Source organism: Alternaria viburni, assembly GCF_023758015.1.
Source record: "Alternaria viburni strain BMP 2772 chromosome Unknown scaffold_47, whole genome shotgun sequence".
NCBI classification, from domain to species: domain Eukaryota; kingdom Fungi; phylum Ascomycota; class Dothideomycetes; order Pleosporales; family Pleosporaceae; genus Alternaria; species Alternaria viburni.
The window spans coordinates 37250-52589 of NW_026055816.1; the positions used below are offsets into that span (position 1 = coordinate 37250).

Consider the following 15340-nt stretch of genomic DNA (forward strand, 5'->3'; position numbering starts at 1 on the left):
CAATTTCGTACAAACGCCCACTGGAACAAAGAGACCGTTACGATTACCCGACTGGCGAAAACTTCCAGGGGTCTATTGACGAAAGCCTGGGAAGAGTGCAGCTTCTTTCCATACACCTCCATCGAGTTCTTGACCCCTTACACGAGTCTGTCCGGCAGCGCAAACGACGGCCGGACTTTTGATGCACAAGTAGCCATGAGGCCGTTGGCGATCGGGGTGATGGCACGGAAATGGGGTGAGAAGCTCGACTTGCAAGATATCCTGCAGCAGCATTGTGAAGAAGCGGGCATACGGCGCGTCTTCCCATGGGGGGCCATCTTTGCTTTGGATGCTCTGAATGCTGAAAACCAATGGTGGAACGTGATTTGTGATTTTCAAGACGCTTGAGGGCACAGAGTTCTGTGGACGAAAAGATTCCGAAGTCGGAAGATGAACAGGTCTTGGTAACGGTATCATCAACGCAGCACCTTTTGTCGCTACCCTCTCTCACTGCGGCGATTGAGGATGTAATACAACAATTCATGAGTCTCTACAATTTGAATGGTTACATCCATATGCTACGTTCTTGTTTCACGTACAAAAAGAGAAGACGTCAGGACAGGAATTGGTACCTGCCTAAAGCGGTAAAGCGCATGTAAACCTCAAGGGCGCAGTTCTGACCCGTACTTTACGCTTCCAAAGTATCTGGAACATTCCTTTGGCTGTTAGGCCCTCCATAATTTCAAGTGACTCAATCGACCATCTATCGCGCCGGTCGAGCATAAAGAAGGTCGCATGTGCTGTAGATTTTCTGGGTATACAGCGTGGGCAATCCTCTTCCGCGGCACTACAACACAAACAACAAAACGGGCATCATCAGCCCGCCACATCTACGATACAACCACCACGCAATTCACCTTTGATACATCTCGAACTGTCACCACAATGGCAGACCCTCTATCCCAAAGAACAGACCCCCTCTACCAAAAAGACGGCCAAAAACATACCCACACCTCCACCATAACATCAATCCACGCCCTGTCATCCCTACCCGCAGATACTCAATCTCTCTTCAAACCACCACCAGAAACCGAACCCTATGTCCTAACAACGCCCTCAACAATCTTCCACGCCCAAGGCGGCGGCCAACCCTCGGACGTTGGAACCATTTCCACCGGCAGCACAACATTCCACGTGCATCAAGTCCGCAAAGTCGATCCCGCGATCCTGCACATGGGCGTCTTCTCTCCCTCTGACAAGAAATTCCAAGAGAGCGGAGAAGCAGAAGCAGAGCAGAAAATCGACACTTCGAAACGGCATCTACACTCCCGGATCCACACCGCAGGCCACGTCATCGGCCTCGCCGTCGCCCATCTAAAAACCACTGGCACAATTACTCCCGACGTCGTCGACGGAAAAGCGTCGCACTACCCCGGCGCCGCATTTGTAGAATTCTCAGGCCTAATTCCCGGGGACAAGAAAGCTGCAATCCAAGCCAGAGTCGATGAGATGGTAGCCGCGGACATGGATGTCAAAATCCATTTCTGGGATGAGGAGAAGGCGAAGAAAGAGTGTACGGGGGTTATGGAGACGCTGAAAGGGGATGAGGAGGATGGCGTTAGGGTTGTGGAGATAGGGAGTGAAGGGAGTTATCCGTGTGGCGGGACGCATGTGCAGAAGCTGAAGGAGTGTGGGAGGGTTGTGTTGAGGAATATTAAGAGGCAGAAGGGGGTTACTAAGGTTAGCTATGAAGTGCAAGATGCGTGATTTGGTTGTGCACATGGTGTGCAATTGCGATATGTATTCAGAGTGTGTTCCCCTTCATAGGAAAATATCCACCACTTTTTCTCTACCTGGTATCATTTGTCCTAAATCCTATTTTGCCTGCGCCTAACCCCGCATGCTATCATGCGCACCTGCCCTCTCATATCTTCTAGAGCGCGTCTCAAATATGCCCGCTGTTCTAGCTCAAGTAAGCAGCCAAAGCTTGCTTCGAAACATCGTCCAAACGTTCTTGCACAATCTTGACGATACGTCCGCCGTGACGGGCATCGGCATCTTTCAGATATTGAGCCACCCATACCTTCACATCGGTGATGTCCGGGAAGGGATCACGTGGAGCCTTTTTGCAGGTGTTCAGCTGGGTGAAGCCGACACCGAAACCAAGATCGTCGACATCGGCATCGGGGATGATGTCATCTGCGGAGGTGGGCATAGGCGGGTTAACCAGTAGCTCGATCAAGCGCTGTGTGGTAAGGGCCCAACCCTTGGGGTAACGGCTAACGAAAGCTTCCGCATCGCCCAGAGACTTGGTGAACGACACAACTGCGGTCTTGCGGTCGGTTGGGCGGGCAAGCTTCTGGGTGTCGGGAAGAATGACAGTCAAGTAGATAGGCTTGAAGATGCTGTTGCGAAGTTAGCAATTGATACCTACAATTTGGAGAATGTTTCACTTACTCATTCTGAACCTTGTCGGACTCTTTGATGAAGAAGTCGGCGCCAAGCCCCTTGTCCAGTCGCGCTGAAACGAAGTGGTAGAACGCAATGAAGCGCTGCTGGAAGTTCTCTGTCTTCATGTTCGATAGTCTTGTGAGCATGAGCTGGAGGATGGTGACAAAGTAGGGTTGTAGCGCATCCGCTGGGATATGCGCAACGACAGCTTCAATCAGCTCGAACGAATATGTCTCGTGAGCCTTGCTAGTGACCAGCTTCTGGAAAATACCCAGAATAGGCTCCAATTGACTGCTTGCCACAATGTTTTGTGCGTCGCGAGCAACCATTGCGCTCAGCAGTCGGGCTAACGCAGGGACGTTACCACGCTGCTCCCAGACCGCACCTTTGAGGATGATGCCGAAAACACCCCTGTAATATTCGCTAAGTTGGCCTGAAGGGTTTGCTTCTAGTAGCGCGGAGAAGATTTGGAATATGTACGGAGAGAATTCCTCAACGTTGTTTTGCAAGCAGGTCGCAAAGGGCTCGTAAAGCTTTTCCTCGAAGAACTGAGGATGCTTTGGGGCACAGAAGCGGACGAGTGCTCCTATACCTTCGAACATGTAGTACTGGAAGCGAGGGTTACTAGGGTTGTGCCTGATGACCTTGACGATGTTGATGAAGCTTTGGAGAATCGACTCGCATATGGGCAGCACATCATCGCGTATGAAAATGAGCACGCGCATAACGCACTTCATCAAGAACTCGTTTTCCTGGATCTTCTCCGGGGCAGAGCTCATTGTGATGAGCTTGAACAAATGCGTCAACAAGTCTTTCGATGAGCCAACAACATCTGACTTGGGTATTATGGGTTGCCGTTTGTCGTCTGTCATGTAAAGAGCACGCTCAACAGCGATAGCAGCGTATGTATGAATGACGTAGTTGTCGTTGCCCAATTGATTGACGAGCAGGGGGAAAGCAGCGCGCCAAAGGTCAGGTGATAGCAGGCTGCGGAAGACGTAGAGGAACTTGATGGCATCAACCTTCAGAATGGGTGATACGTTTTGAGCCTGAAGGTCAGCGGCGACGTGTGTCTGGAAGAACTCGAAAATGTTGACGTTCTCGTTAACGCTCATGATACCTTGGCCAGCGGTAGCGGTTCCCTTGGCAGCAATGGCGGTGAAGAGGTAGACTGCGGTATCCTTTGACTTCCAGTTGTTTTGAGGGTCAGCCGCATAGTTTTGGAGATAGGCGTCAATGTACTTCTGGGAAGTAGTCGTGACAAGGCCCTCGAAGCGGTCCATGAGTTTACGCAGGAAATTAGTGGCAGCACGTCGACGCGTATCGTTGTCGGACCCCTCCAGGTCTCTCCTGATGAACTCAATCGGCTCATCTTCGAATAGTTCCACATCAGACTCGCGCAGAGTAAGGTTCGGCAGGATAACCTTCTCGATGATCTGGACTAGGACAGACTCGTTGTTGAAGGCTTCAGCGTGTTGTGTGGATGCGACGGCGGTGAGGAACTGTAGGGCCTTGCTGACCACGATGTCGTACTTGGTCTCGAGGCCCACCGACATGAGGAAACTCCAGGTGCTCTCGATGAAGGGACCCAGGTGCGACCCAAATGCGTCCTCGTATTTCTGAATGTAGAGCATGAGCACCTCAAAGATGCCCGCGCGTACGTACTCTTGCGGCCCCGACTCTGTGTCATCGTCGGTGTGTAGGGCGGGGTTGTCGAAGACGAGGTACTTGTGGAGAAGGCCTGAGATGATTCCGATGTGGTCTTCGAAGACGGGGGGCAGATCCTGGCAAGAAAGATCATAGAAGAGCTTTACTAGGAGATCCAGCGTTGTGAAGGCGCTCTTGAGGACCTGGGGGTTGCCTTGAGAGTTTGTGATGAGGGCGTCGGTGTTCTCGAGCAGCTGGAGGAAGGGAGTGCCGAATTTGGATAGGACGTGGTTGATCTCAGTGAAGAGGTCGTCGGAGCGGAACAGCGGCCGCCATCGCTTGAAGATGGAGTGTGCGACTTGTAGCACGCCGTTGTTGACGACGGTGTTGTCGGGTGTGAGGCGCGAGACGAGGTCGTCGACTAGGGTGTCCCATCGCTGCCAGAAATCGCTGTCAGCAATGGCGCTAATGGCCTCGCCGAGTTGTGCCTGCAGACTGGCGGGTACCGAGACCATGAGGCCGATGAGCTCCCTCTTGATGGCCACCACTTCGGCCTCGGGCAGCTTGTAGTTGCCATCCTCGTCGACCCAATTCCGCTTTACGAAGTTCTTGAAGTAGAGGGCGGCCGAGAGTCGGGTCGTCTGGGGGTTCGCGTCCGAGGCGACGATCTGAAGGAGAGAGAGGGAGAAGCCGGGCTTCTTCTGCTCTTCGCTGATTGCGGCCTCCGCTGTGAAAAGTTAGCATTGCATGCTGCATGGTGTGGGGGTTGGAGGGGCAAGATGGTGGTCTGGATTCCAGACGAATGCGCATATACTGAGGTATACAGAGGCTAGTCTTTCTCTATCCTGCGTACGCGCATTCTCTTTCCAGATATCCAGGCTACACCACATGAGCACTGCGGGAAGCACTGCTACGCACCTTGCTTGTTCTGCCGCGGGTCGAGCGACGCCTGGAGCAGCTGCGAGAGGGTAGCGATATCAGCAGCCATAGTGAGGGGCGTAGGGGTGCAGATGTACTGGACGGGTGGCTGGTGGACAGAGAGCTCGACTGTTTGGCCGATGGTTGCTGTTTGGGGTGTCCCACTTGCGGCGCTAGGGCCTGTCTCTGTGTGCAGGGATCAGGGCCATGACCCCAGCCCTGCCCGGCGACGACTGCTCTCGATTTCTGGATGCCGTGCTGCTGTCTAGCAAGCAAGGTCGAGTCCGCTACGACGCTGCCTTCCCGCCAGGCCTGACCCCTTCCTTTCCCTCTCCACCCCCAGATGGGCTCCCCCAGCCGCCCCGCCTCTCCGCCGCCCAGCACCCATGATAGACCCGATGCGCCTGCGTTACTCTCATAGACATCCTCTTGGGCCCTCTCCGCCGTAGTCGTCGAGCCTTCGCACTCTCCACCAGGCAAACCCCATCTGCGCCGCCGCGACCGACGCATGTCTCCACCGGCCGACCATGTCCCCCACACGCCCGACCGCCGCTCCTCCACCCAGGCGCTCTTCACGGCCTTCCGCTCTCTGACGGGCGGCCGTCTGAAGAGCCCGACGCCGCCGCCTTCAGTCTCGTCCGCCACCAGCACGCCTGCGCGCACACCTTCGCTGGGCACCATCCGCCCCGGCTCCATCCCTAGCCCGCACTCAGCCGACGGTACCCTTCAGCGCATCAGCCAGGTCACAGGCCAGCGGACGGGCAAGCCTGTGACGGGCGGCCCTCCCGAGCTGCACGACCTGATAGACCAGCTGCAGCGCAATCGCCCATTCGCCGAGCGCGTCGTGGCCGTGGACAAGATATGCGACATCCTCGAGGCATATCCGGTGCAGAACATACTGGCCTTGTGGTCGGTCGCGAGCGATTTGCTCCTTCCCGAGCAGCCAGACGAGGTCGCAGAGGCGGGGTACAAGCTTCTGAAGAGCTGCGCATCGCTTTCCGACCTGGCCAGCATCGAGCGCACTCTCTTTTTCGACGCCGCCTGTCTGCGCAAGAACGATCGCTACTTCGACAGGAGGCTCGACGTCATCGCCACCCTCACCAACGATGGGCGCAACATTGACTCTTGCGAGTCGGGCATGGTCTCCTTCATCCTGACCTCCCTCGATAGCTGCTTCCAGGCCAGTTGCGATGCCTTCCGCGGCCTGAGGGGCAAGTCCAACGGCAAGAGGAGTGCTGCCAATCCTCCTCCAGAAGTCGCCAACATGTTTCGCGCCTTCCAATTTGCCACAGATATCTGCAAGTTCAATGCCAAAGTCTTCACCGACGACGATCTGGACCTCCTGGTACGACGCACCGTCTCCATCTGCAGGGCCACGACGCATCGCCCCGATGTCGAATGTGGCGTCAAGCTATTCGATACAATCATCACCTATGTGCACATACCCAAGCAATCGCTGCGACCCTGTCTCGAAGTTCTGTGTGAAATCCATAAGAGGATCACCGATCTCCAGGATCAAGCCTGGAACACGCTGAGCAACCTGTTCAAGTCCCATGTCGGACAAGCTGCCATCTCTGAATTGCTGCATCTGCTCTTAGACGGCCCATCCCGGGAGACACTAGAGAACGAGAGTCTTAAGAAGAAGCTGGACAGCATGTACAGGGGCACGACTTTGGTCTTGCGCCTTCTGCTTTTGGAAGATGGTCGCAACGAGCTGCCCAAGGTCCCCATGTCCTTGCTCTTCCCAGCCCTGAAAGCTTCAATCAGGACACCAGGCACCGACCAAGAGCAGATAATCATAAGTCTGATAGATGCGGTTCTGGCCCAAGAAGGCATGAGGGATCTCTTGCTTGCTGAAAGTGACTTGGGGGACATGCTGCAGGTCATACGTGTGTGCGCCGAGCGTGACGACGAGCGTGTCAGCGCCAGAGCATCCAGATCAACAGATCATGCAAGCAGTGCGAAGAAGGACGTCCTTGAAAGACAAATATCACCTCATGCGGACAGTCTGTCCAATGCTGGTACGTGTACACTCAATCACAGGATACCCCTTACTGACGAATTCTAGGCGGACCAGAGCATGCCAACGATGTCTCCGGGTTCTATGAAAGAGATGCAACATCCCACCAGGAGCTCTTCCGACGTGATCCAGAGGACGGCATCTTTCAAGTTCTCGTCAAACTAGACCACATCAGCGACGCACTTGACTTCATCCAACGCGAGAGTGTCATGGAGCTTTTCTTGCACCTTTCACACCGCGTAAGCGACGCGACCGCGGAGCGAGTGATAGAGTACTTTGTAACCGGACGCTACCTCAATCCTTCCCATGCCGGCTGGTTTGACCTCTGCCATCGACTGGTCGCTGGTATCTTCAACGACACCACACGGCCACGCTTGCTCCGACTGCTTGTGCTCCGATCACTACGGGAAACTAACCAGGCCGTCGAGATGCTGTGTTCCAGCGAAACAGTATCGCAGTCAGAAGAACTCCTTTTGGACCGGATTGAAATAGAAGATGACATTGAAGTTCTACAGGAACTAGTAGATTTCGCGGTGTACGTAGCTGATCGAGAATCGACCGCCCGGTTCTCCGAGATTGTTCAAGTCTTGCAGCGGCGTCTGGACCGCCCACGGACTGCATCTACACCTTCGCTACCGTCATGGCAGTCTCACCAATTTCTGTTCAAAGAAGATGGATGCTCCCCTTGCAACGTCATCGCCACTGCCTATGTGAGGCTTTTCACTCGGAGCGTGACACATTCGGCCCAAAAGACACGCATCCTTTACGAGCTCCTAAGACAAATTGCTGGAAGAGATGCATACGCGCATGATGCACGCCTCACAGCTCTCAAGTTACTCTTTCGTTTGCGCGCCGACGCTCGCCATGCTTTAATAGTTAGCTCTTCATCGGAAGGTCAGCGGATTGCCGCAGAGCTCTGCCGTACAGAGGAAACAGCTATTGCGCCAGAAAAGTTTGACGACGGTCCAACATCCGATCACAACAGATCAGAAGACAATTCTTCGTGGCGGGACCAACGCAAAACCTCTGGTTCAAGTCCTCGTTCTTCTCTCAATCGCCACACCGGCCGCTCAAATGCCCCCGCGGGCCGCGTATCAAAGCCGATACCTCCTTTGTGGATGTACCCCGGCCCCAAAGGACTTCCCGAGGAACCGCCATCTGAATCTAGTCGCGTGGTCTTCTCCCATATTGATGCGGAGAAATACCCACTCAGTGATGATATCCTGGACATGGAAGTCACATTATGGCTGGAGTTGATCATTTCACTCCTACAGAGACCTCCCGATTGGGAGATCTATAGCTACGTACTCGTTCATCTTGGGCCTCAGCTCTCCAACCAAGCGTTGGTCCGCAGTTGTGTCGCCCAGCTCAAAATGTTACGAAATGTTCTCTGCGAACAAGTACGGAATGCCAGTTTTCACGAACCACCGCCGCACACGCTCCTGAAAAAGGCTGATGTTGCCGTCTGCCTATTCCATATATTAACAATCATCATCAGCTACCACGAGTACTTCGAAAAGAGCGAGGAAGATGATCTTGTGAAGGCCTTCCTACAGGGGATCGTGCAGTGGGACAGAACGTCAAAATGGTGCATCCACGCACTTTCAGTCTGCTGTTTCGAAATACCACTGTCGGTCAGCAAGTCACTCGATAGCATCGTCCAGAAAATGTCGCAAATCATCACGAAGCCAGCTACAGCGATACACATATTGGAATTCCTCACCTCCTTGGCTCGTCTTCCAGAGCTTTTCAAGAACTTCCGCGAAGACGAGTTCAAGCTAGTTTTCGGTGTATGCTTCCGATACTTACAACACATACGCGACCAGCGCGACCGGACAGCGAACGGGCATTCGCTACAAAGCGCGCATCGGACATTGCGACACAGCGGCGCATCAAGAGATTTTGCGGCATCGCCCGATCCTGGGGCCAACAAGCCCAGAAGCGTCGAGGACGACCTGCCTCAGTATCTATATTCCCTCGCGTATTACGTCATCACATTTTGGTTCATGGCGTTGAAGATGGAGGACCGCCCAAAGCAGATACCATGGATCACAAAGAATCTACACTATACCGACAGCTCCGGACGGCAAATCATGGAGGAGCAAGGACAGGTCATTCTGGACATTATGAACATGGTAGCATATACAGATCGCGATGAAACAACACGCGAGGAAAGTTCCTTCAAGCCTGGCGATGGAGAAGTCTGGAAGAAGACATGGATCGTTGGTAATGCTCTTGTGACAATAGAGACCGCTGCAAGAACCGGTGCCTCTGTTGTCACGACACGCCGGCCGGTAAGTCTTTCTGCTTGTGTGTTGTCAGTACATCTACTAACTTTTGGCAGTGCGGTACCCGCTTTATCAAAGTACGGCCCTTGATCACGTCGCCACCACGACATCAAGTTCCGATCACCATCGGCCTTGCTTCCCAAGCATTCTATTCCAACACATATGTCGGTATTCTGCCAGACGATATCTTCCAGTCATTTTACGCCCCACTCGACCTGAGCAATCCACCTATTCCGTTACCCGATGACGAGCCGACACGCCGTGCTATTACTGTCTTCGACCGGATCGCAACGGTAGACAACTACAAAATAGGTGTCATCTACATCGGCGAGGGCCAGACGAACGAGAGAGACATTTTCATGAACGATATGGGATCCCCAGCATATACTGCTTTCCTTAGTGACCTAGGTACATTGTGCCGTCTGAAGGGGGCGAAATTCAACACTGGTGGTCTCGACACACGCGAAGACAGGGACGGCGAGTTCACCTACGCTTGGCGGGACCGCTGCATGGAGCTTGTCTTCCACATTCCTACAATGATGCCTACCAACCCCGACGACGACATGACGTATCCGAACAAAAAGCGACACATCGGCAACGACTTTGTCAATATTATTTTCAACGACTCTGGCTTACCTTACAACTTCGACACGTTCCCGTCGGCCTTCAATTATGTACATATTGTCATTTCTCCAGAGTCCAGGGCCAGCTTTGTCGACCGTCGACTGGATGCAGATCCCGACGGCAGGAATCGCTACTACAAGATCCAGACCATCTCGAAGCCAGGGTTCCCCGACATATCTCCCGCCGTCGAGACTAAAATTCTTTGCGGAAAGTACCTGGCAGACTACTGTCGCCTCATGGCTATTAACGCCGTTGTCTTTGCCAGCGTTTGGTACATCCGCGAGGGTGGCGATTCCATATCGTCCTGGCGTAACCGACTTCGCGAAATCAAGCGTCTCCGAGAACGCTATGGCGCGAATGATGCTCTACCAAGCCACCCACCACCTTCGTCGCCTGCAGGCAGTCAGGGACTGTCAAGTCCGCCGTCTCGCGAACAAAACCAAATCTCGCCATTCCAGCGCATGAGTATCGCGACGCATATCACTGATGGGACTAGTCGCAGTTCCATCAGCAGCTCTTCGCATGACGTTTGATACTGTAGACCAAAAGTTGTTTGTTTCCGGTGTTGCGACAAGTCTTACACATATACATATACCCAGGGGTTTAATGACCTCACAAAAGTTTGTTGATTTTACGGTATCATGAGAAGGAGATTGAGTACTAGCATTGCGTGGAGTTGCTGGTGAAGCATAGGCCTAGGTCAAAAAGTTCTGACTGCTTTTACTACATTGTATATGACGAAAGACGACCGATATCTCGGTTATGAGTTACAGAAATTAAAATCATGAGTTACGTGTCTAGAATACCTCAAAGACTGCTATAAACACACTTGCAGTGTCGACAGAATTGTGCCGTCTTTTATGACAGAACAAGTTCAAGGTGATGCCTTTCCTCCGATGTCGAAATGTGGTGCTTCGGCATGGATATCCACTTCAGGGTGGCAGATCCCCCGCCAAGGCCTATACTACCCGAAGTCGCATCTGAGGATTCCACGTTGAGCTCGAACTTCGCAATTCCACGACACGACAACATGGCTGCTCCAAGACTGCCGTTCCTATGGCCTACGCTATTCCAGCCGACCAAATCGTCACGAGTAGGCGCGTCGATAACAAAAGAGCGTGCGTCGCCATCTGTTTCCCGCACGCGACAAGCACGCCGTCATTTCACGACTTCGCCCCGCCCGGCGGAGCCACCGAGCACACAGCGATATGGAAAAGCATATGAGCATGCAGCTCCAGCATTGGACCAAGATCCCCCTAAAGAGCCTCAAGAGAAGGAGCCTGTGTCCAACGAGAAACCACCGCAAGACCCCGTTGACGAACACGAAGAAGTAGAGGAAGATGCGCCAACAGCAACAACCAGTCCAATCACACCCACTCAAGCAAGCGCAACAGAAGAAACCGCCCCGCCGACAACGCCAGTACCCGATCCTCCCAAGAAGAGCGATACGAAACCCGTCGATAGCGTTCTGCATATCCCCACCGCCGCTGAAGAAGAGTCGCATAAGGCACCGCACCTGAAGACACCACCATATGTCCATCATTTCGATACCTACGGTCTCGTGCGCAAGCTCTCACAATCCTCATACACCCCCGAGCAGTCCATTACCATAATGAAAGCCGTGCGACAAACCCTTTTGGACAACATGGAGTTGGCGCGTAAGGAGCTCGTCAGCAAGAGTAATGTGGAGAATGAAACATACCTCTTCCGGGCCGCATGCAGCGAACTGAAGACGGAGATAGGCAACGCGAAGAAAGGCGAGATGGAGAGGATGCGCACGGAAAGAGGGCAGTTGCAGCACGAGGTCGATATCCTGGGGCAGAGATTAGGACAGGAGACGACACATCTCAGAGACGAGCTTAAGGGGCTTTTCGACGACAGGAAGATGGCTGTCAGGCAGGAACAGAGGGTCATGGAGACCAAGGTATGTTCATCACATTTCGTCTTCGACGCAACATACTAACAGTACTGTTCAACAGATCCAAGAACTCAACTACAAAATCACCGTCGCGCTCAACTCTGACGCGCGATCCGAGGTCGAGGGCGTCCGCTGGGTGCTTACCCGCCGCGCAGCCATCACGGTCGGTGTCAGTGCGTTTATGCTCTTCGTTGCGCTACGGTACACGAGCTATGTGCAGCACCAGCTACAGGAGGAGAAGAGGAACAGGCCGCCGCCGCATCGACCTAGTCCACTGGAGAATTTGGCGGATAGCACGACGACGGCAAGTAGACCGGTTGTGGATGTTGCGAGTCCTACTCAAGGGGATGCATTGGGTGGAGAGCTGTTGGCTACGGAGGGTGTGTCGTTAGGCTAGAGACTATAGCATAACGATGAAGGCGTATGCCACTACCAAACATTCTTCCGTGACAAGTGCGTTCTGTAAATCTCCCTTTTCTTACCAACACTGCCTCACCAACCCTACAACTTATGCTTCTTCTCTCCACTCGCCAACCGCGCGAACTCCTTCTGCGGCACGCCCTTCAAAAACCTCTGCAATCCCCCCATCACCTCTTCCACGCCCTGCCGATCCAACGCCTCCCGGTACGGCTTCTGAATCAACTCCTTGATCAGCACCAAACTATCACTGTTGAGATGATCACCCAGTCTCTCCTCAACTTCCTTCCTGACCTCACCCAGGAACATGTCACTGTAGCTCTCATCCTTGACATCGACGCCAGCATTGATGACTTTGTTGACAAAGCCCGTCGCTACCAACTCATCACAAGTGATACGTTTCGACATAATAAGCGCCTCATTCGCCTTCGCAATCCCCAACCTCCTCACAAACCCAATACTCGCATTCCCCTCAGCAACAAGCCCCAACGAACTAAACGGCGTAAGCAAAAACGCATGCGGCGCCGCATACACGAAATCGCTAAAAGCGATCAGCGCCGCTGACAGTCCCACCGCCGGTCCATTCAGCGCCGTAATGAGTATCTTAGGATGCGTATAAAACGCATGTGTGATGTGCAGGTTGTTCGATACAAAAGACTTTAGGTACTGGTGCCGCTCGTCGATGGCGCTGTTGTCGGTTGTAGAGCCGAAGGTTACGTCTGCGCCTGCGCTGAAGAAACGGCCGCGGCCTGTGAGGATGGTGATGTAGATGTCGGAGCGGGCGGCGACTTCGTTCATGGCGCGCGCGAGGAGGTAGTAGGTGTCTGCGTCGAGGGCGTTTAGTTTTTTGGGCACGTTGAGGGTTATTATGGCGGTTTTGTTGGTGTAGGTGAGGAGGATGGGGGAGTCTGGGGACGACATGGTGGGTGGGTTTGCGTAGCGGGCTGGATATTGGGAGTTGAGGTGTTGGTTATGATGGCAAATCTGGATGTGTTTCTTAGGTGCGACGATGGTTATGTTAGTTGGAGTGCTTGAGAGATTCTTAGTTGAGATGTCAGTGAGCCGAGGCTAGAATGCGGAGACGGGATAGGCATTGTAAGACAACCGAGCGCGACAGATTGGATGGATGGACTGTAACAGTTAGTCTTCACTACTTATGAAGACAGGGATACGGCTTTGGTAGGGGAATAGTTTGAAGTTAGGTCTAGTTGGCAGGATCCCAGGTTGCAGGCACATGTGAAGGTCACGGCTTCCCCAGCTTGGAAGTGGGGAAACACGCGGAGGTAAGGCTGAAGATTAGATCTAACCTCTTATCGCCGAACCATCACCGATCAGATCTGCGAAACTTCGACTCCATCATCACTCCACCCAAGCGCGAAAGTCTTCGGAGTGCGCCGCAAATACCACACGACGTCGACTAGATACCGCAACTATGGGTGGCCCCAACCTAGAAGTGTTCAAGGTACGTAGAGATGATCCCTACAGCGCCTCGCGCATCTCTGTCAAAAGCGACTACACCAATAATTCCACTTGCACTCCACCTGCACTCCAACCAAATCGAGCCTGACACCCTTGAACATACACTGACCAGACATTCCAGTTCGGGATGTACATTCTCTTCCCAATCAGCATCATGTACTACTTCGGCACGAACCTCGACGGTAAATTTACCGTTCCCGATTTCTGGCCCAAGCCCGGCCAAACGCACAAGATCCCGTACGATAGAGACGAGATTGCAAAGGAATTGGAGAGGTTGAAGCAGAGGAATCTGGAAAACAAGAGGAGAAGGGAGGAGCAGGAGAGGTTGAGGGAACTGGGCACCGGCAGGGAGGAGTAAAGAGGGCCGAGACAAGCACACTGGATGCACACGAACAACACCCTATGACAGGCACCGAGCCACGAACACGAGCGAACGAGAAGTCACGATCTGAGCTGGTGGATATTTACCGAGAGATACCAAGCGCGAAGAAGCAGCTCGTTCTGCGCCGCTATTGGCGTTATTGTACAATACTGTATACTACAAAATGTACACCAGGCTGGGGAGTCAGAGACAGATCACGCAGTGACCTTGCCTCTTATCTCGTCCCAGACATCATCTCCTATGCTTCCCTTGGTCCAGTTCATGTATACTCCTTGTACACCCTGCACCTCCTGCAGCTCATCCAAGAAGCTGCCCAACTCTTTAGCCGCACCCTCGTCCTCCAGAGGCACCCTTGTATCCTCATTAGGATCGTAGATGATCTCGCTCTCCTCAATTTCTACATCTAGCTCCTTCGCCAGTCTCTCCGCCGTCTTGTTCGTCAACGCAGGCTCGGTGTACAACACGACTCTTCCCTCGGCGTCTTCGTCTACATCTAGCACGCCGGCTTCAAGGGCTGGCTCTAGCACCTCGTCTACGCCAACGCCATCTTTCTTCCGTATTATTATCCGTCCCTTCTTCTCAAACATGAACGCTACAGTGGACACGCTGCCGCCTGCCTCTTTTATGAGCAGCCGTAGGTCGGCTAGGGTGCGCAACTTGTTGTCCGTTTGACATTCTATTATTGTGGCGACGGAGGGCGGCAGGATGGCTTCGAGCAAAAGTGATTCAAGGGCGGCACCCGATGCGGAGAGTCCTTGTCCGCGGGCTATGGCGGCTTCGATGGACGCTTTCGGCACGGCAGACTTCTTCGCGGTCGAGATTGCAAGGGAGAGGCGGGGGTTCATGTCGGGATTCGGGCCACCGAGCTTGACGGCGTTGGTGATGTCGCGGGTCATAATAGACCGTTGTTTGGACTTGCCGGCGTCATTCTTCGCTTTGTCATGTTTAATGGAAGACCACTTGCTGTAGTGTGTTAGCTATGTGCCATTGGATTGTGAAGACGACGTACGAGTGGCCTGATTGTAGATTTGGGGTGGTGCTCAAGCATCGCACCTGCTCTTGCATGCGCCACTGTCTCGGACGAGAAACATATTTACAGGAGCAGCATGTGGCTTTCTCCTTGGAAAACGCAGACAACACTGCGCGACGTAACGGAACAGACATGGAGGCAGATATTGGTTGTCGACTCGCAATAGTACAAAAGTTGGAGATGCGTG

At 53.4% G+C, this 15340-nt stretch overlaps 7 protein-coding genes across 7 annotated transcripts; 4 read left to right on the top strand and 3 right to left on the bottom strand.

Annotated features, from left to right (window-relative positions):
- Nucleotides 1-924: 924 nt before the first annotated feature.
- On the top strand, nt 925-1746 carry J4E79_011711 (uncharacterized protein; the record flags this gene model as incomplete). Its single annotated transcript, XM_049360540.1, has 1 exon — nt 925-1746. The coding sequence occupies one exon, from the start codon at nt 925-927 to the stop codon at nt 1744-1746; it is 822 nt and encodes a 273-aa protein (XP_049204987.1).
- A 196-nt stretch (nt 1747-1942) lies between these two features.
- J4E79_011712 (uncharacterized protein) lies at nt 1943-5065 on the bottom strand (the record flags this gene model as incomplete). The annotated part of the gene is made up of 3 exons (XM_049360541.1): nt 1943-2384; nt 2437-4804; nt 4996-5065. The coding sequence occupies 3 exons, from the start codon at nt 5063-5065 to the stop codon at nt 1943-1945; spliced, it is 2880 nt and encodes a 959-aa protein (XP_049204988.1).
- Nucleotides 5066-5503: 438 nt separating this feature from the next.
- Nucleotides 5504-10460, top strand: J4E79_011713 (uncharacterized protein; the record flags this gene model as incomplete). The annotated part of the gene is made up of 3 exons (XM_049360542.1): nt 5504-7016; nt 7064-9309; nt 9360-10460. The coding sequence occupies 3 exons, from the start codon at nt 5504-5506 to the stop codon at nt 10458-10460; spliced, it is 4860 nt and encodes a 1619-aa protein (XP_049204989.1).
- A 497-nt stretch (nt 10461-10957) lies between these two features.
- On the top strand, nt 10958-12242 carry J4E79_011714 (uncharacterized protein; the record flags this gene model as incomplete). Its single annotated transcript, XM_049360543.1, has 2 exons — nt 10958-11851; nt 11907-12242. 2 exons carry the CDS (start codon nt 10958-10960, stop codon nt 12240-12242), a joined length of 1230 nt encoding a protein of 409 aa, XP_049204990.1.
- A 104-nt stretch (nt 12243-12346) lies between these two features.
- On the bottom strand, nt 12347-13183 carry J4E79_011715 (uncharacterized protein; the record flags this gene model as incomplete). Its single annotated transcript, XM_049360544.1, has 1 exon — nt 12347-13183. One exon carries the CDS (start codon nt 13181-13183, stop codon nt 12347-12349), a length of 837 nt encoding a protein of 278 aa, XP_049204991.1.
- Nucleotides 13184-13694: 511 nt separating this feature from the next.
- On the top strand, nt 13695-14099 carry J4E79_011716 (uncharacterized protein; the record flags this gene model as incomplete). The annotated part of the gene is made up of 2 exons (XM_049360545.1): nt 13695-13724; nt 13863-14099. 2 exons carry the CDS (start codon nt 13695-13697, stop codon nt 14097-14099), a joined length of 267 nt encoding a protein of 88 aa, XP_049204992.1.
- Nucleotides 14100-14317: 218 nt separating this feature from the next.
- On the bottom strand, nt 14318-15287 carry J4E79_011717 (uncharacterized protein; the record flags this gene model as incomplete). The annotated part of the gene is made up of 2 exons (XM_049360546.1): nt 14318-15086; nt 15133-15287. 2 exons carry the CDS (start codon nt 15285-15287, stop codon nt 14318-14320), a joined length of 924 nt encoding a protein of 307 aa, XP_049204993.1.
- Between the last annotated feature and the right edge of the window lie 53 nt (nt 15288-15340).